The sequence below is a fragment of the Eubalaena glacialis genome, chromosome 12 (assembly GCF_028564815.1).
Source record: "Eubalaena glacialis isolate mEubGla1 chromosome 12, mEubGla1.1.hap2.+ XY, whole genome shotgun sequence".
Taxonomy (NCBI): domain Eukaryota; kingdom Metazoa; phylum Chordata; class Mammalia; order Artiodactyla; family Balaenidae; genus Eubalaena; species Eubalaena glacialis.
This window is the reverse complement of record NC_083727.1, coordinates 35381318-35407560: the sequence shown is the minus strand read 5'-3', so window position 1 is coordinate 35407560 and position 26243 is coordinate 35381318. Positions and strand designations below refer to the sequence as shown.

The following is a 26243-nucleotide window of genomic DNA, read 5'->3' as shown; positions in this document are numbered from 1 at the left end:
GTCAAGCTTAATACAGGGTCTGGCTCAGCACATTTTTGAAGTACTTCTTCTATTTGAACTTAGCTTTTATTCTTCCTTTTTTCAGAAGAAGTGATGTATACATCTTTACAGTGCTTCCCTCGATCTAGGTTTCTAATTTATATCTGTCAATTTTATTTGTCCTTTTGTTTCTATAGTTTTCTTAGGCAAGGGAAGAAAAATAATTTTACAAAACTTCCTAATTAAGTCAATTTACAGAGTTGAAACATAAAAAATTCAAAGAAAGCTGTATTGAGAAAATTCTCAATTGCATTTTAAGGACTAAATTTCCCAAACTCCTACTGATTGTTAGTTTAAAAGGCCAGAATTTAGAAAAGAATAGAATAGAGAAGAGAGGAAAAGAAAGTTGTCATTAATAAATCTATTCCAAGAAACAACTTTGGAAGATTTGGGGAAGAAAATTAATCAACAATTTAAATCTGGGATTTGTTCCCAGAAAATACTAATAAATAAAAAACTGAATTTTTCATTCTTGGGGAAGATGGGGATCCCCTTCTGAATATTATCACAGAGGTACATGTCACACATGGAGAGGTGTATCTGGCAAACAGAAGTGTGTGTCATGGAGGTGGAGAGCCACATCTGCAAGAATAAATCAACACTCTTCTGCCAGAAGGTTATCTTTTCTTTCTGTCCCATAAGCCCAGGCCCCTTCTGAGTTATGAGGCTTCAAAACTTATTTTTTCTTACCTACAGTGAATGCCTAAGTAAACACTTCTAAAAGCTGGAAAAGCTAGTTTTCTGCTCTACTTCGAACCAATGCCAAATTGAAATAGCTGGGATCATGTTCTCTGTTATTTAAAGGGTTTTTTAAAAATAAAAGAATCCAATGAATTTTCCTTTTCTTGGCTCCTTCATCCTTCTCCCTTTGTGCTGATACAGATATCCACAGCAGAGGTCAGACTGACTATAGAGCTGTATAAATTCTTTATTGCTAAAGAATATTAATGCGTGAATTTTGTAGAGCATGCTATCAAACCAAGCCACCAATGAAAAAGAAAACACTAGAACCTTTGCCTATGTGGGAGTCAGGATTATCTCCTCAGGGCCACATGGCTTTGAATGGCTCTAGAGTTGCATAGTGTCTTTCCTTTTTAAAAGTCATTCTTTGGTGCCAATCATTATTTTAGATCTCTTCCGCTCTCTTCCTAGAATATTGCTTGTTACTAGTGCTTAAATGTTGTTAGATTGGAACTCACTTCCCATAATTAGTACAGTGAAATTTAGGTAAGCCAGAAACTTGAAAAGCAAAATATTGAACTTAACTCCAGAAAATCCAAAAGGTCTGAAGGACCATGTGATGTCAGAAGGGAAAAAAATGAAGGTTTCTCTCATTAATGGGATGTGGCTGCTCTAGAACTAGAGGAAATGAAATTGGGAGGAAACTGGAGATAATACTATAATAGTTGGGGCTTATAAAATCTTTGTAAAAAACATCCCTTTTAAAAGTTAGGTTTGGACCCAATTATTGTCTGCCTTCCATTGTGTGCCTTATACTATATGACCAAACACCTCCGGTTCCTTAGACAGAATTAGTCTCTGTATTCTGTAAGCTACTTGAAGATATTCAAAGGGTTCAAGGCTACTGGTGAGAGAGTTTCTGATACAAGAATCTCTTACATCATTTTAGAAATCCTCTATTGGAGTAGGGTGTAGGTTGTTAGAAGGTCTTCCAAATTATCAATAATAAACTGATCCCCAAACAAGACCACCTTGCTTTAAAAAAGCAAAGGCAACATGAGAAGAGTGCTTCTCTGATATTCATATCACATATTACACTTGGACAGGTATATCCTGAAAAGGCCTCAGAAAGTCCCACACAAATGAATAGATACAGGACTGGAAGCTTTCTCATTTGAGACTATTTTTTTTAAACCTGAGAGCCTGGTTAATGACTTTTGAAGTAATAATCACTAAAAAATTATTTTATGTCTTAGATACTTGCTCCACAGTAAATGTATGCTTACTAAGCGATGAATGTCATCAGCAAATGCGGAGATTTATATTCCCTTCTAATTTGCTCTAGTTAATGAATTGAGTTCTAAGCACCACTGCATTTAGTAATTAAAATGCATTTAGAAAATTATGGCTGGGCAGTGAAAGCAGTTTCTTACGGCTTTTCTCTATAATAAGGCAAAGAAAAAAAAATTGCGGCCAGCATTTGTACGTTAAAATAATGATTTGTCCAGTTTTTATATTGTGTATCGACCAGCTTCTACTTAATTAATGCAGTGATATGAACATCATTTTTGTATCAACTTTAGAATCTTGTAAGAAATATGTTTGAAGTGCCATTAAAGATGACAGGATGCTAAGCGGTGGGTATTACACAGGTGCTTTAAAATTATTCTTTACACAATCACACATTTAGATATTTAGTGATAAAACTTCAAAGGTCAGAGTATTCAGTAATTCCCAAAATGCACTTCGGAGGTGGGGGAGTAGAAGCAAGTTTCTGGGATAATTCCTAAACTAAGTTAAAAAGTGATAGCCCATAATTGTGCTTTAAAAATTTTGGAATTAGTTGCTAAATTTTAAAATGTGGACAGTTTACATTTTAAAAAATAAGATTTCTAGTTTCAGTTGAAAAATTGGAAGACCTGGTAAAGTTGGGTCCTGATTATGGCGTGGCAACCTTGGATTGGAACTGACTACTGAGACATACATACAATATCCATTTAGCCGCATCACTCAACACAGATAGCCTCACTCATTCATATAACCTGTTTGACCCCCGAGTGACAGCGGAACGATCAAACTCTGCTCTGGACTGCTAAGGTCACATATGTGGAAGGAGCCCAAGAAACTCAGTCTTCCATTCAGTACCTTACAGGAATGCTTTCTATACCACCTAGACCCTGCCTGTGCTCTTCTAGGAGCTTGCTTCAATAGGCGGCAGGCAATACAATCCCTTTACAAATGGCTCTAATGGATAAAATGTCTTTATTTTCATCTCAAATCCACTTAAAGTAGAAATAAGTTAAAGTGATTCAAAGAATAAATCTACTTTATCTTCTATATTAAATCCTTTCATTTAGAAGGGAGTGATCACATCTCAAGTATTTTCTTCTCCAGTCTGTATATAATCCCCAGTACTTTTAAGCATTCATCATATGACATGGTTTCATGTCTAGCTTACAGTCAACTTAACTCCCTAAGCCTTTTTTGTGTAAATGGCTATGAATATATTTCTCTCCTTTTTGTATTGGTGTAAATTTTAAAAAATCAAATTGTAAGATATCACATTTATTCATATTAAATTTAATTATTAATTTGGGTTTACTGGTCTAGTACGCTAACAATTTTTTTTGTTCTGTCCTTGCCTGTATTTTTCTTGATTGCTACAAAAGAGGATTCTGCCTACATATTCTTTTATTAGAGTATAATAGGTATGTACTAGACATGTAGTTGAAATAAATGAAAACATTTTATAAATACAGCATGCCAATCACAATCTCTGTAACCTCAATCCATGCACCAAGTAAAAATCATGAATAAAGTATAATCATAGAATATTTTCTCTACAAGTCTTAAATGGATTGGAAAAAAATCTTGTTTCCATGGTTTAATTCAATGATAATCAACTTATTCCTGGGAAATTGGCCTTTTACCATTTTTAAAGATAGAGAAAGTAGAGGCAGAATTAATTGGTTTTAAAAAAATTCACAGAGTATATTTAAAAGCAAAGAACCAAATCCAAACTTTTAAAAGCAAATAATACATCCACAGACTGTGTTTTGTTTGCATGTATACATGCACATTCATAGAGCAAGTGAGTATGAGTGTGTGTGTATGTCTATGTGCATACATGCATATGTAAATATGTGTGTGTATGCATCGGACCATGTGAGAATATGTGCATGTGTACACATGTATGTGTTTTAGGTCCTGGAAAGAATTTCAGCACATCTTAAAAATTGCTCAGTGAATTCTAAAACACAAAGATAGAATCTCTGTAACCTCTATCCATATACCAAGCACATAGTTTGAAATCTATTAGAGATATGAGAACACATGCTCACTGAAATAAGTTATAATCTTATTTTACTTTATATTAAGGGATATCTTGATATCCTTTGGAAGTGTACTGTTTTTGATCAAATCAGCTCATTTCAAAGTTACTTTGGAATACATGGAAAATCACTAAATTTCTGAAATTTTAATTTGAACAAAAACAAGTACCATATTTTAGGCTAAATAAGTTTACTTAATTCCTTAATACAATGTTAAAGAATGCACACATATTCACACACATCTTCTTTAGACATGAGAGCAACTTAACAGCTACACATACATTAGTCCCTTTATAAATAATAAATAAGTACCTGGAAGATACATGCATGAACATAGAGCATGAGCTATCACCGGAATAGGAATAAAATATTCCATATATTAAGGAAGTTATGGAAAGTAATCACAGATGAACCAGATTCATTTCCTAACGTATTATTTTTTAAAGAAAATTTACCCTGTTCACTTTGTTACTCTAATTAAAAGAATTTGGGATAACATGACATGAAGCTATCTCTTTCTTCCTATTAAAATATACTTGAAGGCAAAGATTAAAACGTACATGCAGTAAGACTGGAAACTAAGATTAATGGTCAAGCATTTGTCAGAATCTGAGAAGATTTTCCTTCAACGATAGCATCAGTGGAATTCAACAAAGAAATACTGTATCTTATATGTAGCCTCTGAAACAAAAGAATTGGAGCTGCAAATCAATCAGGACTAGACATCCCTGTTTCTTAAAAGTTAAACACAAATTTGCCATATGACTCAGCAATTCCACTCTTAAGTATATACCCAAGAAAAATGAAAACATATTCACCAAGGACTTGCACAAGAATATTGTTAAGTATTATTCATAATAGCTCAAATGGGAACAACCTAAATGTCCACCTACTGATGAGTAGATACATAAAGTGTAGTATCCATGTAATAGAATACTATTCAGCAACAAAAAATGAACTACTGATACATGATATGACACAGATGAGCCTCAAAAACATTATGTTAAGTGAAAGAAGCCAGGCAGAAATCATACATTGTATGATTTCGTTTATATGAATGTCTAGAAAAGGGAAGTCAATAGACATAGGAAGTAGATTAGTGGTTGGGGATTAACAGTAAATGGGCATGAGGGATCTTACAGAGGTGATAAAACTGTTCTAACACCGATTTATTGTAATAATTGTACAACTTGGAAAATTTGCTGAAGAAAAAAACATTGAATCGTACAGCTGGAATGGGTTAACTATATCAGGGGCCCCCAATCCCCGGGCCACAGACTGATACAGGTCTGTAGCCTGTTAGGAACCGGCTGCACAGCAGGAGGTGAGCAGCGGACAAGTGAGCGAAGCTTCATCTGTATTTACAGCCGCTCCCCCATCGCTCGCATTACCGCCTGAGCTCCACCTCCTGTCAGATCAGTGGCAGCATTAGATTCTCATAGGAGCGTGAACCCTACTGTGAACTGTGCATGCGAGGGATCTAGGTTGCACGCTCCTTAAGAGAATCTAATGCCTGATGATCTGAGGTGGAGCTGAGGCAGTGATGCTAGCGCTGGGGAGCAGATGCAAATACAGGTTATCATTAGCAGAGAGGTTTGACTGCACAGAGACCATAATAAATCAGTTGTTTGCAGACTCATATCAAAGCCCTAACAGTGAGTGGCAAGTGACAATTAAGCTGCATCTTACGGAGTAGACTGGACATAAGCAACACACTTCGGGTGTCACTGTCTCCCATCACCCCCAGACGGGACCATCTAGTTGCAGGAGAACAAGCTCAGGGTTCCCACTGATTCTGCATTATGATGAGTTATATAATTATTTCATTATATATTACAAGGTAATAATAATAGAAATAAAGTGCACAATAAATGTAATGTGCTTGAATCATCCCGAAACCATACCCCCCTACCCTGGTCCATGGAAAAATTGTCTTCCATGAAACCGGTCCCTGGTGCCAAAAAGGTTGGGGACCGCTGAACTATATGATATATAAAACATACCTCAATAAAGTTTTCAAAAAAAAACCAAACAACTAGGCAGCCAACACTTCTACATCCCTACTTTCCCCAATACATGCAAAAATATTGCACAAGCTCTACTTTACTATGTATCTGGAGAAATGGCCTGGCCCCTTTGAGATCAGCAGCTCTCTGGTTATTAAAACTCCAAAACAAGTAGGAACCAAGTAGGGAAGGAGCTAGATAATTAATTGTGCAATGAATCAAGAGATATACTCTTTCTTTATCCAGGGCATCATGGGTAGAAGCATAGACAGAAAAGCCTTGGGGGCACCTATATTGGGGTTTATTGTTTTTCTTACACTAAAGTAGGCAAAGAACAACTACAAGCTGCTTCAAATGTTTCTAAGATTCAAATTTTCCTCATAGTCAGTGTGTCTGAGTGCTGCAGTAGTAGACTTTCCTATGTTCTTTCAGAATAGGCCAAAAAGATGAATGTCTACCAGCCAACAGAAATTGGGTTGGAGTTGTGCATATCAAGTTGCACCACAGCTTTGGATCTGAGAACCGGCACTGAGGGGGACTAAGAAAAAGTTACACAGTGAGTGTCTTGAGCCAAGATTGAATTTAAAAAGAAAATCTGACATTCAATGATAACAGTTTCTAAAAAGAAACAAAAATTAGAAAAAGAGACGAAAGTGCATTGGACAAAGACACTTCAATAGGGAAAGGATAGTCTTTTTCACAAATGGTGCTGGGGCAACTGGAACTCCACATGCAAAAAGATGAATTTAGAAACCTAACTCACATCATACACATAAGTTAGTTCAAAATTGATCGTAGACCTGAGTGTAATTTCTAAAACTAGGAAACTCTTAGGAAAAAAAAACCAAACAATAGAATGATTTTCCTGTGGGTTAGGTAAAGATGTCTTAGATGTGACACCAAAAGCACAAGTGATAAAAGAAAAAACATTTATAAATCGGACTTCATCAAAATTTAAAACTTTTGCATTTTAAAAAGCACCATTAAAAAAGTGAAGACAAGCCACAGAAGAAAACATTGCAAATCATACATCTGATAAAAGGCTTGTATCCAGAATATATAAAGAGCTTAAATTTGAACTCAAGAATACGTAGACTAATAATCCAATTCAAAATAAACAGAAAACTGAAAAGACATTGCACAAAAGATTTATGAATGGAAAATAAGCACATGAAAAGATGTTCAGTATCATTGGGGAAGCACAAATTTAAACCACAAAGGTATCCCACTTAACGTTCAATAAAATAGCTATAATAAAAAAGGTAGGTAATAAGTGTTGACAAGGATGTTGATAAATTGGAACCCTCCTCCATTGCTGGTGAGAATGTAAAGTGGTTGGTACAGCCATTTTGAAAAGAAGTTTGGCAGTTTCTTTAAAAAGTTAAACATAAATACATCATATGACCCATAAATTCTACTCTTAGATATCTATTTAAAGATATTGAAACACAGGCCCACACAAAAACTTATATGTGAAGGCTCATAGCAGCATTATTAATAAAAATGGAAAAAAATCCAATGTCCATCAACTAATGAATGGGTAAACAATGTGATGTATACATACATACATATATATATATATACACACACACACACACACAATGGAGTATTATTTGGAAATAAAAAGGAATGAAGTATTGATACACGCTACAACAAGAATCAAGCTCAAAAACATTAGGCTAATTTGCAGCAACATGGATGGACCTAGAGATTAGCATACTATGTGAAGTAAGTCAGAAAGACAAAGACAAATGCCATATGATATCACATATGTGGAATATAAAATATGACACAAATGAACTATTTAAGAAACAGAAACAGACTTAGAGTTACCAAAGAGAAAAGGGGTGGGGAGGGATAAATTAGGAGTTTGGGATTAGCAGATACAAACTACTACAGATAAACAACAAGGTCCTACTGTATAGCACAGGGAACTATATTCAATATCCTGTAATAAACCAGAATGGAAAAGAATATGTATATATATGTATAACTGAATCACTTTGCTGTACAGCAGAAACTAACACATTGTAAATAAACTATACTTTAATAAAAAATAAAACAAAACAAATCAAAACATTAGGCTAAGTGAAAGGAGCCAGTTGCAAAGGCCATATATGGTATGATTACAATTATATGAAATATTCAGAAAATACAAAGCTCTAGATGTAGAAAACATATTAGTGCTCGACTGAGGTCAGGGGTGAGAACAGAAGGTGACTGCAAATGGCCACTAGGAATCTCTGTGCAGTAACAGAAATGTTCAAAAATTGATTATGGAGATGGTTGCACAATTCTGCACATTTACTAAAAAACACTAAATTGTACACTTAAAACAAGCAAATTTATGATATGTAAATTACACCTTAATAAAGCTGTTAAAATAAAATGTATTGGGTCAATTTTAAACAACTATTCAGGGAATTCCCTGGTGGTCCAGTGGTTAAGACTCAGTGCTTTCACTGCTGTGGGCCTGAGTTCCATCCCTGGTGGGGAACTAAGATCCTGGAAGCCACGCGGCATGGCCAAAAATAAAGAAAGAAAGAAAGAAAAGAAAAGAAAAAGTTCAGATAAAAAGAAAGGAAAAAAACAAAAAAAAGTCTGAATATTATTTTGAAATAATTTTCAAAGTACAGAAAGCAGCTTTGAAAACTGCTTAATATGATAATAAATTCTTAATAATCTTACTCTTAATAAGATAATAAATATGGCCTCTATGAACTAAAAATAGAACATCATAGAAGAGATTAATCTCTGAAACAGGGAACTGTTGGGAATAAGAAAATTCACAAAGGACACTGAAATTCAATGCAAAAATTAAATTTTGCACTGGAATCTTTAAAGAGCATGACGGACACAGCAATTAACTCAGTGATATTAAGAACAAACTTGCGAAATCGTCCAACACAGGTGAAAAGGATAAAAAAGGTGAAAGGATGAGAAAAATAGGTATAAGAAGTACAAAGTGAAGAAAATCCTAGGGAAAAAATAGAGCATATGTGATTATCAAGCCTAGACTACAAGAAAGTTCCTCTGAGATAATTAATAAATAGATGTTAATTTTCCAATTAAAGGGTCTATACATTTTGGGTATATTACAAAGACCATCACCTAGATGTGCCCCGGCAGTGTTTTTTAACTGGTTATTCTCCTTCAGCTGTCCAGATTCATTCTTGCCCCTTCTCTGCCCTGCTCTGCACTTTGAGAAGCTGACCTTTGCAGACCGTTTTACCCAGGCTCCCTCCCCTATCAATTACCTTCTATTTGGGTTTGGCCAATTGAAGGCACTGGCAGAAATGCTGAGGGATAGAGGGCAGGAAGAGAGAGAGTTCAGGGGGATTCTCCCTGCTCCCTCACTTTTTTCAACACCACATCTTAGTAGTAGCTAAGACCCCTCCAGATGACAGCTCCCACTAGGTGGATCCTCTCCACAGTTCCAGCTTTCACTGGCCCCTGTAACACGATTTCCTCAGCAATGTCCTCGTCTCTAGAGGTATTGATGGCTTCCAAGTGTTGTTGCTAGTCTTCTCTGAATGCCTCACCAGCTCAAATTAAGAGTTTGTTCCCTTAATCCTACCTACACCACTGTGAGTAATCCTATTCATTTGAGCCATCTAGGGTGAATTTTATTTCCTACTAAAGGACACTGATTTATACAAAGGGTAAAGAAAAATATCCATAAACATGCAGAGAGAAAATAATTTGATATACAAAGGAATCAAAGTCAGACCAATCACACGCTTCTCTACTGCAGAACAAATGCCAGAAGCTAATGGAAAAAAATATATAATGTGAGAAGAAAAAATTTTGACTCAAACATTTCATTCTGCATTCCTATGTGAAGTCAACCAAATGCTAACTGGTTGTATTAAAGCTGTTTGCTATGTATTAAAAAGAAAAACAAAACTCAAAGTTAACACTAGTAGAATTAAAAATATCTTTAAAATATCTTTAGAACTTTTAAAAAATTTATCTTCTGAATCACTGTAGAATATAATTATTCTAATTTAGCCATATCTCTAAGTAAATGAATTTGATAATTGCATTTTATCCTTGAAGGACAATACTTTCCATATAACAGATCCTCCTAAATACAAACAGATGGCTACCGTTTCATAAAGTTCTATGAAAACCCTTTCTTCCATGTGCAAGGAGGCAGTGGATATAATCACACACCAACATATTAGTCACTCATTATGCACTTGAATGCAATAATCAGTTGGGCTGTCTAATTATTTCTACTATTATTCAAGGCTCTTGGCCAATGTAAGAATGCTTACTTTGTGAAGGAAAGAAAAAATAATGTACTTAATTTTATTTACCACTATGACTGATTGGCTAGACAAATTAGAAATAACTGAGCTAGCCAGAAGATGAATATAGAACACTTCGAATTTTTAATTTTAAGCGCTCCTGAGTTGTCATGCTGAATATAGATGGCTCCATTAAGTAAAATATATAAGTATAAAATGGAAAATGTCAGGAGAGCAGCTAAATGACATCTTTAAATGTCATCTTCAAATGTCATTTACCATCTGGATAAAGATCACTTTAACTGACCCTGAAATGTAAAAATGGAATCAGAACAGACATCAAATAAGTGACTGTATTTCCATTAAAATGCAATCAAGTACAAAATATTCAATATATGACTGAGTTTTAAATTTGGAAAATACTTCCTAATATACAGTGAAATTGCATGTTATATTTACTCAAACGTAACACAAGTATTGGAAAACAGAGGAACCAAGTAAATTCTAATTTTAGGAGCTAAAGCTCGGCTCTTCTGACAGCAATCATGTCTTCTTAAACACTGCTTCTCTTGCCTGTGCATTTATTGATAGTTTTTGTATGTATAACGGTGTGTGTGTGTGAATTAAATGAAATATGGTTCTTAAATTCATAGAGCATAGAATTTAGCTGTGGAGTCAACAAAAGCTACAAAACAATCTAAAGTATCTCGTGCTTGAATACAAGAGCCCTCTTCTCCCTGCTAAGATGTTTCTTTTTAAGAAGCATGTTTATAGGGCAGCAAAGGTAGGAGAGAAACATTTATCCAGACAAATTAGCGCTGTTAGCCTGGTTGATGGATGCAGGGGCAGACAGTGCAGCCTCGTTGTAAGCACGTCCCCAAAACCATTGCAAATGTGAGCTAATGGATGGTGAAGCAGCAAGGACTAAGGACATGCCCCATGCCTCATACCTCAGGACAGACAGAAGTTAGAATGGTTCCATAGTGAAGCTAGATGTAAGGGGAAACTTCAGAAAGTAGCAGACATTCATGGGAAAAGAGAAAGCAAAAGTGTTTCAAAGGCCTGTATAAAACAAGAGCCCTAGATAGATCTAAAGTTTCAACCTCATGGACTTAAAATTTCTTGCTAGGAGTTGTCTTAATCAGCTAATCTAGAGCTATGTGATAATAATAATATTATCATCACATATTATATTATTATACTAACAACAACAAAATCTGATGTCTATGTCATACCTTACAGTTTTTCAAGCACTTTCACCCATGTTACCTCCTGTTATCCTTGTGAATAGACTGGATAGGGAAAATATTTATTTTCCTTTAAGAGGTGATTAAATTGAGAATCAGCCATTAAATAACCTATCTGAAGTAACACAGGTATTAAATCTGCAAAAAGAAGAGCCAGGATCAACAGACCTGAAAACATTTTTCTAGCTTTATGTTCTTAGCTGTTTTTGTTTTTGTTTTTTTTTCCTCCAAAGATTCCCTTTTTGTGAGATAAAATAGATTTTTCCTGTAGACACACCTTGGAAGTATTCTCTCAAAGCCTACCCAGAGCAGTCCCTAAATGTGTGCTACAGGTACAGAACTTAAAGATTCTGGAGTACTGAGGTCCCTACCGAAGGCAGGTCATGTGTGGGTCAGGAAGAAGACGGAAAGGGCAGCCTGAGTCCCTGCAGTGAGGCCAAGCTGGCTAGTGGAGACCGTGGGCTTGGAGGCGGATGGACTAGGGCGGACCTGGCCTGCTTTCTGAGCATTGAGTGTTCATCTCTAAAATGAAACTATTAACAACACAATGATACATAAAGTGACTGGCTTATAATTAGTACTCAACACTGGTAGCTATTGAACAACTGCAGCCCTGGAGTAATTTTCCACATCTCCCCAGCCAAATTAACTGCTGAATTGACTGTCCCAAACATTGCAAATTTAAAGCAAATTTAGATAGTTTTTGGGAGTGAAAGGATCTGCAGCCTTCTCCCATTCTCTAAACATGCAGTTCACACTTTCTCACCAAAGAACACAGAAGTTAAACTGCAGAACTGATACCCAGGATATCAGAGTTGTCCTCTTGTTTTTGAACTGCCGTCCTCATTCCCCCTCCCAAGAAGCCTATGAGATCTTGTTTCAGGGAAGAGTTGCTGCTTCTGGAGAATAACTGGGGTTTGCGAGAAGCAAGGTAGAAGCCTGGAAATTTCTAGGAGGAAGCAAAATCTCAAGAGACCTCTAATTCTGGAAGTGGGGTGAGGCTGCAGTTAGTCATCACTTCCTTCTCATCTTATTTGTATAGCCTCAGCACCATGGAAAGAGCCCTGATTCTGAGTCATGTTTTTTGTTCTCTCTGCAAAATAGGGCCTGAAACACCTCTCCTAATTTCCATTCACTCTCTCATTCAAAATTATTTATTGTTTGTCAAATTTTGTCACCAACTTCCAGCTGTTGTGGATACAATGATGAATAAGAGAGACTTAGTCCTTAACCTCAGGGAATTTACACTCTAGTGCAGGAAAAAGTTCTAGACAAATTAAATATGAAATAGAAGTTGTTATAATATTACAGAATATATGGTCTAACTGACTACAAGCCAGGCACTGAACTGGATGCTGAAGGTGCCACAGTGATCAAAATAGGTAGGGCCCTGTCTTCATAGTGTTCACCACACTGAGACAATGAACATCAAAGTATTCAGTACAGTAATGCAAATACTTTGCTGTCAAATACAACCTCTACAAGGTTGTCTTTTCTATCAGAAAGTAATTAACTTTCTGATAAGAAAGACTACTACTCTCATGGCGACATTAACTGTTATTCCCTTATACACACTATACACATACTCAGTAAATGTTTGTTTAAAAATATTTGCTAAATTAAAGTCAGATCAAAGTCTTGGGATTTTAGCCTCATGGAAAAGGCTGAGACAGAGAGTAGATGCTATTTTCTGCCACTGCTAGAGGCAGGGTCGTTCTCAGGCAGCCAAGGGTGGCCATGGGTAGAGGACAGTGGTAGAGAACAGTGTTGATAATTACTGCCCCAAAGCCTAAAAGCACCACAGGGACAAGTTAGGTCACAACTGCACCCCTGAGTAAGGAAGGGACTAGGTTGTTTAGTGGGGGTTGGTTCTACACGAGGTTTTTGTCTGTCACACACACAACAAAGGCCAAAGGACCTCAAAAAGATTCTTATTATGCTCTTGGAAACATAAAGACTTTCACCTTCAAAAAACATCAGAGGGGGCTTCCCTGGTGGTTGAGAATCTGCCTGCCAATGCAGGGGACACAGGTTCGAGCCCTGGTCTGGGAAGATCCCACATGCCGCGGAGCAACTAAGCCCGTGTGCCACAACTACTGAGCCTGCGCGTCTGGAGCCTGTGCTCCGCAACAAGAGAGGCCGCGATAGTGAGAGGCCCGCACATCGCGATGAAGAGTGGCCCCCACTTGCCGCAACTAGAGAAAGCCCTTGCACAGAAACGAAGACCCAACACAGACAAAATTAAATAAATAAATAAATAAATAAAGTGAAATTCTTAAAAAAAAAAATCAGAGGTCTCATATTATTTTAATAATAGCTAAAGACAAATGTGTGGATGTTTAACTGATGACCAGCACTCATTAACTTGTGCCACACACCACAGGGTGAGAACCTGGCAGCCTTCCGGGGGTAGATTTCACTGCAGAGAATTATACGTTTAAAGAACTCACCTCAGAGACTTTCCGCACAACTTAGAATGTCTAGGTACCACCATTCAATACCCTGGTTTATTTCTTATTGGAAAAGATGGTGAATTCTTTGGTTACCATGATGTCTTATTGGCCTCCTGGGTTGGAGAACTAAGACTACATACAAAGTGGGGCTCAGATTATTCAGAAAGCTTCACTTATTCTCAGCCCTGCACATCGGGTCTTCAGTTCTGATTTCTACACTAAACCAGGTCCTTGAATGCTGAATAGTAGCAACAACCAGAGACAGTGTTGTAGGTCTTGGTCTCTGTGGTTGAAAACCCTTCAGCAGAGCCCTCACTGAGTGCAAACTCTCAGTTGAATGCAATATTCTGATATCTGTGTGTGTGTGTGTGTATACACTGCCCGGTGTATATATTCTGCCCAGTGTATATATTCCACTGCAGTGGAAGCACAGAGTCTTAACCACTGGACCACCAGGGAAGTCCTCTGATATCTGTATATTTGTAGTCTCCATGGTATCCATATTCTAGCAGATAATACATTACTGTTCAATAAATACCTGTTGATTGAATATATAAAAAATTACAGTAATAAAATAATAGTAGTGATATGAAGTGGCATCCTGACTATGAATAGAACTTTTAGGAAGCACAGAGATGGATAACTGATAATGTCGAAAATGACATTTTTATAGAGACCTTTGAGAGCATTTAGTTTAATTTCTGCATTTATGGATAAAGAAACCGAGGTCTAAAAATTTCAAATTATTTGCTCAACATAACAGGGAATGAGAGGTGAGACTTCAAAGCCAGTTTCTAGACTCCATGACATATGTGATTTTTAATAAGTCACCCTCAAATTCACAGCTAATGACAAAATGTCTTAACTTTATTTTGTGCAAAATTTAAATCCCTAATTTATTAAGTGTATAGGTGAGGACTGACAATTTTTACAGAGGCTCATCCATCCATTGGTTGCCATCCATCATCACATAAAGTCTGTTTATATAATTGTCAACATTCTGCTGTACTATAATTGATTTTCTTCATGGTTATTCTGGAGACCTCTCATGAAACCTGGTGTTACCTCCATATTAGGTCACAGCTAGGTAAGAATTTCATTCAATATTTCTCTCCCTGACTTGACTGTTACTAAACTTAAGATTAACAGTGTACATCCCCTGGACTAAGTTTTCCTTCATGTTCCCAGAATTCTTCTGTGACCAAAGTTTTAAACCCTTATTTCAATGGTTATGATTTACCAAGAACCATTTCAAACCTACTTTTTAAAGTAGGTTGGATAGAGAAGTCAGAGAAGTAAACAACTCTTCAATAACTACGTGGTAACATGCTTCCATGAAGATACCGAAACACAGGTCAGCTGCTCAGTTTTCAGGGGCAGATCACTCAAAGTTCAGCCTAAAGCCCCAAGTCCTCTGTTAAACTGCCAGAGTCCAGGGTGAGAGACTTAGCTCCCATGGATATGGTTTATCAGCAAGTGCAACAACCATTTCAACATACATTTATCATTTATTAATCAATTTCTATTAAGGCATGGGAACTGCATGTGTACTCGATGGGAGGTGCTTAGTCCATTATTGTAAGAATTCATCATTTGTACAGTGCCTTACTGTTTCAAGAATATAAAGTTTGAAATTCCAGCCAAGAAAAGAAGTGAAATCTGATCCATTGTACAGGGTATGTAACGCTGATGTGTACTTTTATGTAAAAAAAAAACCCCAGAAATTTGAGGTTTATAATAAAAAAATCAGTATTTTTCACAAAATAAGCCACCAACAGGGATTTTCTGATCTGTGTACTACTTCACTTTTACTGGGAACTTGGCATCAGGGTAAAAGAGAAGTGCCATTTACTCAAATGAGTCTTGGGAATCACTTCAGAGTGCATATAATTGCACATGTAATTTCGTTTAAAAAATCCAATAAGGTTTATAATTCCGAAATCAATATATCTTTAAAAATCCAACAATTGGTAACCTGGAAGACAAGCTTTTCTATGCTTACCTGGCACATTATTCTTTGCTTTTAATTTAGTTTCTTTTATTCCTGCCTATGTTATTCAACAAACTACTGCCTCTGAGAAGATGTGACTAAAGTCATAGTGTTTAATTGATGCATTTCAATATATTTATGGTAATTTCATCAAAAATATCAATGATTACTGTTCCATTTTTCAAATTATAAGTTAACTACCAGAACCAGGGGAAAATACTTGAATGCCAGAGAAATTCCCCATTTAAACTGTCTTTTGGGCTGCTTCTTTGCTGATTTATCACTCAGTATTTCTTCTTGCACTTTATAACTTAAACATGCCCTATCAAAACCAAGTATGGTTACAATCAGTTCTTTATTTTATATAAGAAAATAAGTAGGTAGTTGTAAACAGTCAGGACAAGCATTTGTTTATTAAAGTGTTCTGCCTGTACAGAGAGTCTGAGTAAACAGATATATTCTCTATGTACTCCATAAAATTTTTTTAAAAAAACAGAGGCACTACTGTTGAAATTTATAGTACTAATTATTTTTGTGTTCTAGAATGAAAGTTCATTGTAATAGATAGGATATATTAACCAAGTGCACAGAAAATAGAAGTCCCAAGATAGATGGTGCTATTGCAGTAGGCCAGTTAACAGCCCCCTAGAGCAAAGGCCAGTAAAAGCTAAGAAAATTATTTTCTTTTAAGATTCTTGGGTCGGGGTGAGGGATGAGACAACACAAAGAGATTCTGAATGGAAAAAGATCTAACAAACAGTTCTCATCATCATCACCTCAGTTACTGTTACTCTTTTTTCCTTTTCCATCTTTAAAGATCCTCTGTTGGTTCATTCTTTTCTCAAATATCTGTCAGCAGTGCTTCTCCAAGTACCAGACTTTAAAGGTGACATGAGAAGACGCCTTCCTCCTGAAGAGCACAGGGCTTTCAAAGCTTTGAAAATAAAGGTTGTTCCCACAGCAGTAGGACTTCAGAAAGGGCAGTGATCCTCAATTAACTGTAGCAGAGACTCACCCCTCATAGAACCTCCTCCATACTGTATATAGCCTACTCTATATTCTCACTATGTGTGCATTAACCCATCCTGGCATTCAAAGAGCTAGTTGTAGTTTCCATAAAATAACTTTTACAAAAACCTCTGTCTCACTGATTGTTTGTGATGCTGAAAGATAGAAAAGCATTTTTCCCAGGTTACATAAAGGTAAAGGCACTTTTCTACTGCAAGAAAGCATAATGTCAGTAGTAATCAATGTTTTATAAGTGGGATGAGAATGCCATTAAGATTCTAAGGCAGCATCCTAAGAGATCCCTCTTGTTTACAGGTGGCAGAACATCAGCTGTTTCAACACAAGCAATGAGTAGCAGTAGAGTCAACTAATTACCTCCATCCTGCCTCTACTCAACTCTTCTTTCCCCCAGTACCGACTCCCTACTCTCAGGGGGAGAAGATAAGCAGATGGATGTGACCAGGTGCACAGGACCTTGTGCAGCCACCAGCCCTGAGAGCAATTGGTCAACACCCTTGAAGCCAGTTAAACTCTTAGAAAATGGTTTCCAAACTCCAGCAGATGGCCTACTGGTCCCAGTTGTGCTGTTCTACATCTATATGACTCCATATAAGAAATTAAAATCTGCAAGTTGGAGGATTGCTTCTCTCTAGTATATTCTATTGGGCATTTTATGATTTTACTCCATAACTAGTGCATTTTCTTCATAATGGAAAGCTTGGCCTGGTTCTGTTTTCTCCACTGGTAGAACGCCTCAAAGTGATAAAACTTGTGTGGTTAACACTCACCAAGGACTTGAATATGTTTTCATTTTACAAACAAGAAAGCAGATGATTAACTGAAGTTGTTGCAGTTAGATGGGGACAAGTCAGGCTTCAAACTCACAACCTCTACCGCACAAAGTAAGCCAGTTATGATTGCAATTCCGTTTTTATATTTATTTTTTTGGAGGATAACAAAATCACCATTACAAAAATCTTAATTTTAATGAAGCATTTCTGATTTCTAAACTTTTTTTTAAATTAATTTATTTATATATATATATATATATTTTTTTTTTGGCTGTGTTGGGTCTTCGTTTCTGTGCAAGGGCTTTCTCTAGTTGCGGCAAGTGGGGGCCACTCTTCATCGCGGTGCGCAGGCCTCTCACTATCGCGGCCTCTCTTGTTGCAGAGCACAGGCTCCAGACGCGCAGGCTCAGTAGTTGTGGCTCACGGGCCTAGTTGCTCCGCGGCATGTGGGATCTTCCCAGACCAGGGCTCGAACCCGTGTCCCCTGCATTGGCAGGCAGACTCTCAACCACTGCGCCACCAGGGAAGCCCCTCTAAACTATTTTTAAACTACTTTTTCTATTTCTGACACTTTTCTGAACACTATGAAGGTCAACCTCTAGTGAATGATTATGGAACTTTTCTGCCAGGATATATTTCATTTTCTCTTTATTGCACCATTTAGAATCCTTCAGATATTTAAATTCTGCTTTCTCTCCCTTCTTCTCTATTTCCATTTCTTTTCCCTATCACCACTCACCTACTCAAACTGTGAATGCTATTTTAGAGCCCATTTTAAAAATAAAAGGTTACTTTAAAAGCCGATGTCCTGCATACCTGCTCCTAAATTTTTTACACTTTTATTGTTGTAGTCTCTAATTAGAGATTGGAGTTTGGCTTTTATAAGTCCAAGGAGGATGAGAATTTCTTCTTTGGCATGAACATATACCCACACTGCCTAATGCAGCAACAGTATTTTCCTAATTCAGAGTTAGAACCCTGATGGAGGAAACAGTTATAAGAAAAAGTGTGGAGAACAATAGGAAATGCATTCTTACAATGATTCTCCTGAGGACATCCCCAGATTCCAGTCATTTTTTTCTGGTAGCCAGATTATCTTGGCTTTTATTTTAAGATGGGAAAAGTCTCATCTCTCTGGCTAATGGACAGCCAGTCTACAGGAATTTCCCCCTTTCCTGGACACAGGATGAAAATCAGAAAGCTCTTATGCCATTCTTAAATCCAACTTTCCAGATATCCACTTGAAAAACATTGATATAATGCCAAATCACGAGGCATTTCTTTTTTATCCCTTATGATCAGTGAAGTTTGTTTTGACTTGAATATTTTTAATTGGATAAACAGAGTATGGAAGAAGGCAAGTGAGGTCTGAATATGGAATGGAGCCTTATGGAACTAACAATGAGCTTTCTTTTTGCTTGTCCATAAGAAGGTATTTAAGAGCTATTCTTATAGGTTGAATTGTGCTCCTGCCCCAATTTACATGTTGAAGTCCTAACACCAAGCAAGTACCTCAGAATGTGACCTTATTTGGAGATAGGGTCTTTACTGAGACAATCAAGCTACAATAAAGCTATTACAGCGGGTCCTAATCTCATATGACTGGTGTCTTACAAGAAGGGGAAATTCGGTCATAGACAGCTACGGGGAGAATGCCATGTGAGTGTGAAGATGCATATATATAAGCCAAGGAGAGAGGCCTGGAATAGATCCTTCCTTCACAGCCCTCAGAAGAAACCAACCCTGCCAACACCTTGATTTTGGACTTTTAGCCTCCAGAACTGTGAGAAAATAAACTTCTATTGTTTAAGCCACTCAGTTTGTAGTACTTTCTTATGACAGCCCCACCAAATAACAGCTACCTACTTAATTTTTTCAAACTTTCAATTTTTCACAAACTTTAACTGTACATTATTATCAAAGAAACCTATCCTTATATTTATATTAATTTAATATTTGATCTCTCAACTTTAGAAAAAAATCTATGCTGTTCTTTAATGGTAATGTCCTGGACTTCACGATAAGAGTCATGATAGCTGCAAGAGGTGCGGAGATTCACTGAAAATAACATTTTATGACTGAATACACTGAGGCAAGCAGAAGTTAGAGGACTTTTAAGTCACCCGATTAGTTACTGGTGAAGATGGTCCCAAGGCTCCCAGTCACCATGTTTTTCTGCTGTAGCACACAGCCACCCTTAGGTATTAGCTAAGAATCACATATCAGTACAATGATTTTGCCCTAATTTGTCATGTTAAAAATGTTTAAATTCAGGATAATATAAGAATAAGTAGAAACTTAGATCACAAAACAGTTTACCCCACTGAAACAGTGTTCTACAAATTCCTGCCACACATTCTTAATTGACAACTGATATTTTCACTGTTACATGGTAGTTATATTTTTATACCATTTCGAGAAAAACACAGCAGTGGAACGTGCCAATATCTCAGTTAGTCTATGGGAAGATTAGGATTTTCATTTAAATTCTGCATATTTAAGCAGAGGAAATGTTCAGAGGACCGCGTGTGTATTTGCTAATTCTCAATAATGGTTTTCACAAGTTGCACTGTACATTTTCAGGCAGTTTTCAAGGAAGAATATTATTTTAATTCAAACTGTTACTTATCACAAAGCTATTTTTTTTTTAAACATCTTTACTGGAGTATAATTGCTCTACAATGGTGTGTTCTAATTATTTCTTGATACATCTGTTTCTTTTATTCTCGTTATTTTCTTTGATACTGATTTTGTTCTTTGAGAAGATTCAGGGGAAACATGGTAGGAATCTTCTAATAGCTGATGTGGAAGAGAACTCTGACTCTTGTACCCGAAAGGGTAGGACTGAGATGAATTTATTAAGGTTACAAGTAGATAGATTTCAACTGAAAACAAAGAAAACCTTAAACAGAGCTATGCTGTGATAAAATTGGCTGCTGGAGATGATCTTAAGGGCTAGTCACTGGTGAAGTTCTAAGTATTAGACCATTTGGGGGCTTTGTTGTAAGGAGGAATCAAGCAATGATTAGATTAGACTGAATGACCTTTATGGTCTTTTTCATCCTAAAAGTCTGTGGTTCTATGAACTCAGTAGTAATCTCACAGGTTTAGTGCTTCCCCTCAACTAACAGAAGGCTTATTCCTTCATACTCTTGATATCCTTTGTGTTTGGTATAGCTGTGTAATTTATTTAATTAACATCCATTTAGATGTCACACACGAAGCATCTGTCACAGCTCATATATGTCAAGTCAGAGGTAGGGTGGAGGTCAGAATTTCTTCTTTGCTACTTATTTATTAGTATGAAATCATGTATCTGTTACTATATTGGGTGAGAACAACAAACTGTCCTATAATCATAAAAAATGGAATTATTTTAACAGTCATATTTGTCTTTGGTACTCTCTATGAAGAGCTAAATATATATAGCACGCCGTGAGATAATTGATTACTAACCTCCTTCATTTTTTCCAGTTCATTCTGCAGAGCTTGCTTTGCTATCTCAACTTCTATAAGCTGTTGCCTCAGTTTCTCATTTTCGTCTTCTGTTGTTGTTCGCTTTTCTTCCACATTTTCCAATTCATGGTGAAGTCTCACAGATACATCCTTTGCTACCTAAATTAAAGTGTTTTTAACAATAAAATGTAATTAAAGACAATACAATAAATGGGCTAAAGTTATATTAAAAGTACTAGGGCCAATATGTATATAGTGTCTACCATATGCCAGGCATCATTCCAGATGCATTACATATAAGCCATTTCACATACATAAACCATTTAACTCTCACAACAATCCCATGAAATAGATCCTATTATTATTCCTGTTTTATAGATGAGGAAAACTGAGTCTCATGGAGGTAAAGTAATATGCTCAAGGTGACACAGCTAACAAGTGGCCAGGTAGTCTGGCTCTCCACTCTGTTCCCTTAATGTCTACGTGACATCATGGTTATAAATGTTCAATTGTGTTTTATCATGTGTAGAGATTTCACAAATCTCTAATTCCACAACAAAACTATGAGGTAGATGCCTCCATTATCACTTATTTTAAAGACTAGAAAATAAAATATTCCCAGGTAGGGTCTGGGGTTGAATTTTGATCCTATCATTCTAGGTGCTTAGTTTTAAGAAATATTTTAGTCTTCTTCAGACTTTTGTTTGTTTGTTTGTTTGTATAAATTAGTGTGTGCATTTTTGCCTCCTGTTTTAAGATTACCTCAGAAATTTTAGGGTTTGGAAGAAAAGGGGGGCAGTGTGGTGCTGTAGCTCAGGACACAGGCTGTGATTTTGGATTGGGTGGGGAGCCAGCCTGACCAACTACTAGCCAAGTTCCAGGGCTAGGGGCTGGGCACTTAACTTCCGTAAAAGGTTCATCGTGGGCACCTGTAAAATGATGCTATTCATAATCCCTTCCTTACAGGTTTTTTTCCTTGAGAACTAAATGAAATAATAATATGAGTAACAATGGTTGCCACAGTGCCTGGTGCCTAGTCAACACTCGACAAATGTCAGAAAAAGGAAAAAAAGAGAAATGATACAACGGCTTTCATAAAATGTTTTCCCATGGCTTTCTTTTTAAAAAAATACAAGATAATTACACTCGGTTTTTAAATCTTCATGAAATTAATACAATTAAAATTATATTTCGTTTGCCGTCCCAGACCATGAAGATAACATCTGATTTGCGTTGTCAGTGAATCTGCCTACAGTGAAACCGAACGAACAGACCACACCTATCTAAAAAACGCACTTCAAAGTTGAAATTTCTCCACTGGGCGAGACTCTGAAGAAGCAACCTCACTGAGAACATGGTTCTTTCATTTAGCGCACTCTCCCTTTACTTTTCCAAAAGGGACCACAAGCTGGACAGTATTCCTTTCTGGGAGTTATCTAAGTGGTAATTACAGAAAGGAAGGAGTTCGGGAAGAAGGCGTTGGGGACGGGGGCGGCTTTCAGAGAGAAATCTTAACTCTAATATCTTCCCAGTGCTGTTCCTATTCTGGGCTTCAACTCCACTAAAGGGGTCTTCACCGCGCTGCTCCTGAGTGCCTGACTCCATCTGGCCTGCGCTTGGAGGACAGTCTCTGGAAGTCAGATCAAGGCCTGCGCTCTGCCACGCCCTTGTTTCCGCCGCGGAAGGAGGCGACCTCCTCCCACCACCTCTGTAATCGTCACCGTGGCTCCCAGGAGAGCCCACAGAGCTCGCTCTCTGCAAGACCCTCGCCCCCCACACACACACACGATTCTTCAGACCCACCTGTCTGTTCTTCCTCTTCCCCTTTCGGGACCTTGATATTCTGTGATTGGCGCTGTAAAACTCCGTGTCCCTAGAGCTCTTTGCCAGTCACCACTGAAGGCCTTTCAACGCAAAGCGCCCTTGACCGGAGTCCCCACCCACCACCGCCCCTGCCGCGCGCCCCCCGAGCCCCGGCGCCGCACACCTTGAGGTCCTGCTCCAGACTGCGCAACAGCTCCCCGTCGATTTCCCCGGTCTGCGCGTAGCGGAGCCGTTTGCGCTCGGCTTTGCGGAGGCGGTACTGCAGGATCCGGCAGTTTTTGTTGGCTCTCTCCAACTCGTGGCGCATTTCCTGCAGTTGACAGGCATCCTCCTCGAAGAAAGTGTCCCTCATCTCGTCCATCTCGGTCCTCAGTTCATCGATCTCGTTCTGAGGCGGTGACAGGCCGCGGGTCAAAATTAGTTTCGCCTCCCACCCCTCGGACATACACCGTCTACACCCCATCCCAGCTCCAAATTCTCAGCTTTACTGCTCCCTCTCCATGAGACAGGAATCACCCGGAGCTGAATGAACGAGAAGAAACTAGAAAAAACGGGCCCTCTTTAGGCCTTCCCTCGCTCTCCTACTCCAGCTCTGTCCGTGAAAAAGTGACCCAAACCATAATGATCGGAGAAACGAAGGCCCAGATTTGGATCTAAATAAAAACCTAACGCTGCTGATCGCAAGCCCTTTTAGATCCGGAAAGGGCCTAGGGACCCCCTCCCCTCATTTCCTGTTCCCCTCCCTCTTGAAGGTTCCCTAACAGGTTAGCAGCCTCTCACTCCCGCCAGGACACGCCCTAATGCTCCGAGGCCCACACCTCCCCTCCTCCAACCCGTCCCCCCCACCCTCCTCACCTTGAGAGTCTCGTTTTCCTCCCTCAGCTTCTCCATCTCCTCCTGCATTTCCTCCTGCTCCTGGAGCTGCTGCGGGTGCGGCTGCGACGAAGGGGGCGCCGCTGCCTGCATGCCGCCGCCGCCGCTCGCGCTGCCCTCTGCGCCCTGTTGGGGTCCCTCTGCTGCTGCCGCCGCCATTGGGGAGGTGGAAGGGACTGCGAGGGGCTCAAAAATGGTAGGGGCGCCAGCGACCGGAGAGCTGCGGTTGCTGCCGCCGCCGCCGTTCTTAGTGTGCATCTGAGCCGCGGCCGCCGCCGCCGCCGCCGCCCGCTCTTTCTTGAGATGGAACTGGATGAGCTCAGACTGCAGACATCCTTCCTTCCAGTAGCTCCCTCCGCCACCGCTGCCAGGCCCCACAACGCCAATCCCGGAGTTTCTGCTGCCGGAGCCTGGGGTTTTGCCCGCAGAGGAGGTGGATGGCGAGGTGGAGGCCCCCTCCGCGCCGCTGCCGCCCCTCGGCTGAGCGCGTACGCTTTTCCCTCGCCAGCCCCTGGGCGGCGGCGGCGTCGGCGGCTGCGGAGCGCCCCCCTCCCTTTCCCCAGAGCCGCTGCCGGCTCCTCCTCCTTCCCCACCCCCTCCTCCTCCTTCTCCGAGCGGAGGGGGTTCCCCGAGTTTAGAGGACGCGGGCTCTAGCTCCCGGGGCGGCTCCGCCGACGCGCCAGGCCTCCTGACACCCACCGGGGCCAGGGTCGCCACGGGGGCCGCTTCAGCACCAGCCAAGGACTGGACAGCTCCCGGCGCGGCCCCCTTGGGCGCCAGGGGCGCGGCCTTCTCCGCCCCTCCTCCGCTTCCTCGGGCGCTGGCCGGAGGCGCCGTGCGGCTCCCGGTCTTGTTGCCCTGCTGCTGCTGCAGCTGCTGCTGTCGAATAGGATTGAGTTTAGTGCCAGCCCCTACCGGGGACCGGGTGGCCGCGGTGGTCTGTCGCACCGAATTGTCCCTCGGTCTAGCGGGTGACTGAGCACGCTGCTGCTTTCTGCTGCTGCCCTCCGGGTGCAAGCGAGCCTCAGTGGCAGCTGTGGCGGCAGAGGCTGCGGCTGTGGCAGGGGCAGCGCCCCCCGTCGGTGGCTGACTCATTGCGGTCTAGGAAGAATCTATCAGAGGCGATTTACAATAGTCCATCACCAGATCACTCTCTTCCCTCCTCACTGCCAGCAACCTTCCTTTCTAATCTGGGACAGAAACAAAAGAAGGAAAGCACACAGCGTGTCTGCATTGTTACAGAGCAAAGAGTGATTTTCCGTAACAAGAGAAGCCCTAGAAAATGACATTTGGATGGCGCTTAATAGAAGACTAGACTTTAGAACTAGGATGTAGAATTGTCAATTCTCATTTTGCCCAGGGAGGCGCTATCTCCATCTCACGCCACCTCAGTAAAATGAAGATCTGGAAGCTGATGAACCTCCCATTCTCACGGTAGGTTATGGCAAGGATGGAGTCAGAAAGGAATTGATGGGAAGGGAGTTTTTTGTTTTTTTGTTTGTTTCAGAAGATAAGGTCAAGAAGCTTCAGAAGGAAAAGAAGTCCCTATGCTAGAACTGTCAATACCCTGATTTTTCAGCTTTGGTTTCCTCACTATCAAATCTGCGTTTCAAAGCCTAATTTCATGGAGAAAGTTTTAATTGATATTCCCAAGTGTCAATTAGATGAAAAGGGTTATGAAAGGGTTTTTCTTAGAGAACACTTGTTATGGATAAATGATACTTTTCTCAAACAGCTCTAATCCTTAATGTTGCACTCTGTGAGAGAAATACACCCAATTTCCTTTAGACTAGAACTAAAAGAAAATATAAATAATGAATGACTTTAAGCCAACTTCAGTTTCAAGAAAATATGGCATTAAAAATCATCTATGTGGTTTAGTCATTAGCAGCGCTGAAGGGATTTTTCTTTTTCTTTTAATTTATTTATTTATTAGTTTTGAGAAATTAAAAATCATTTGGAAAAATTTATTGGTAGCTCTGAACAATTTCTTAAATTACAGGTGATAACTTTTTCTACACTTATCTAAATTTCATTGTTCTTGTGAATTGCTTTAGTTTTAAGTGTAATTACTAAACAGAAAGTATTTTCATTATTAAGCATCTTCTCAGATGGTACATAACAGGCAAAGGTGTACTTTTAAAGTGCCCAGTCCTTTCCATGAAGCCAAATTCTAAGACAGAATGACCCTGCACCCAAGAAGGCTGGTGCATCCTCACTCACGGTGGTAAGATCAACTTCTGTTTTGTATTTTTTCCATGATAAGTCCATCATTGGCTTTTAAAATCTG

General features: G+C 39.0%; 1 protein-coding gene across 1 annotated transcript in view; it reads right to left on the bottom strand.

Moving 5' to 3' along the window:
* Positions 1 to 25048, bottom strand: part of MTCL3 (MTCL family member 3) — a 40567-nt gene extending 15519 nt beyond the window's left edge. The window contains exons 1-3 of the mRNA XM_061206941.1: positions 23936 to 25048; positions 23244 to 23468; positions 21257 to 21415 (exon numbers count right to left, since the gene is read on the bottom strand). Coding sequence (XP_061062924.1) covers positions 21257 to 21415; positions 23244 to 23468; positions 23936 to 25048 — 1497 coding nt within the window. The remainder of the gene's footprint in view (positions 1 to 21256; positions 21416 to 23243; positions 23469 to 23935) is intronic.
* Positions 25049 to 26243: the final 1195 nt, after the last annotated feature.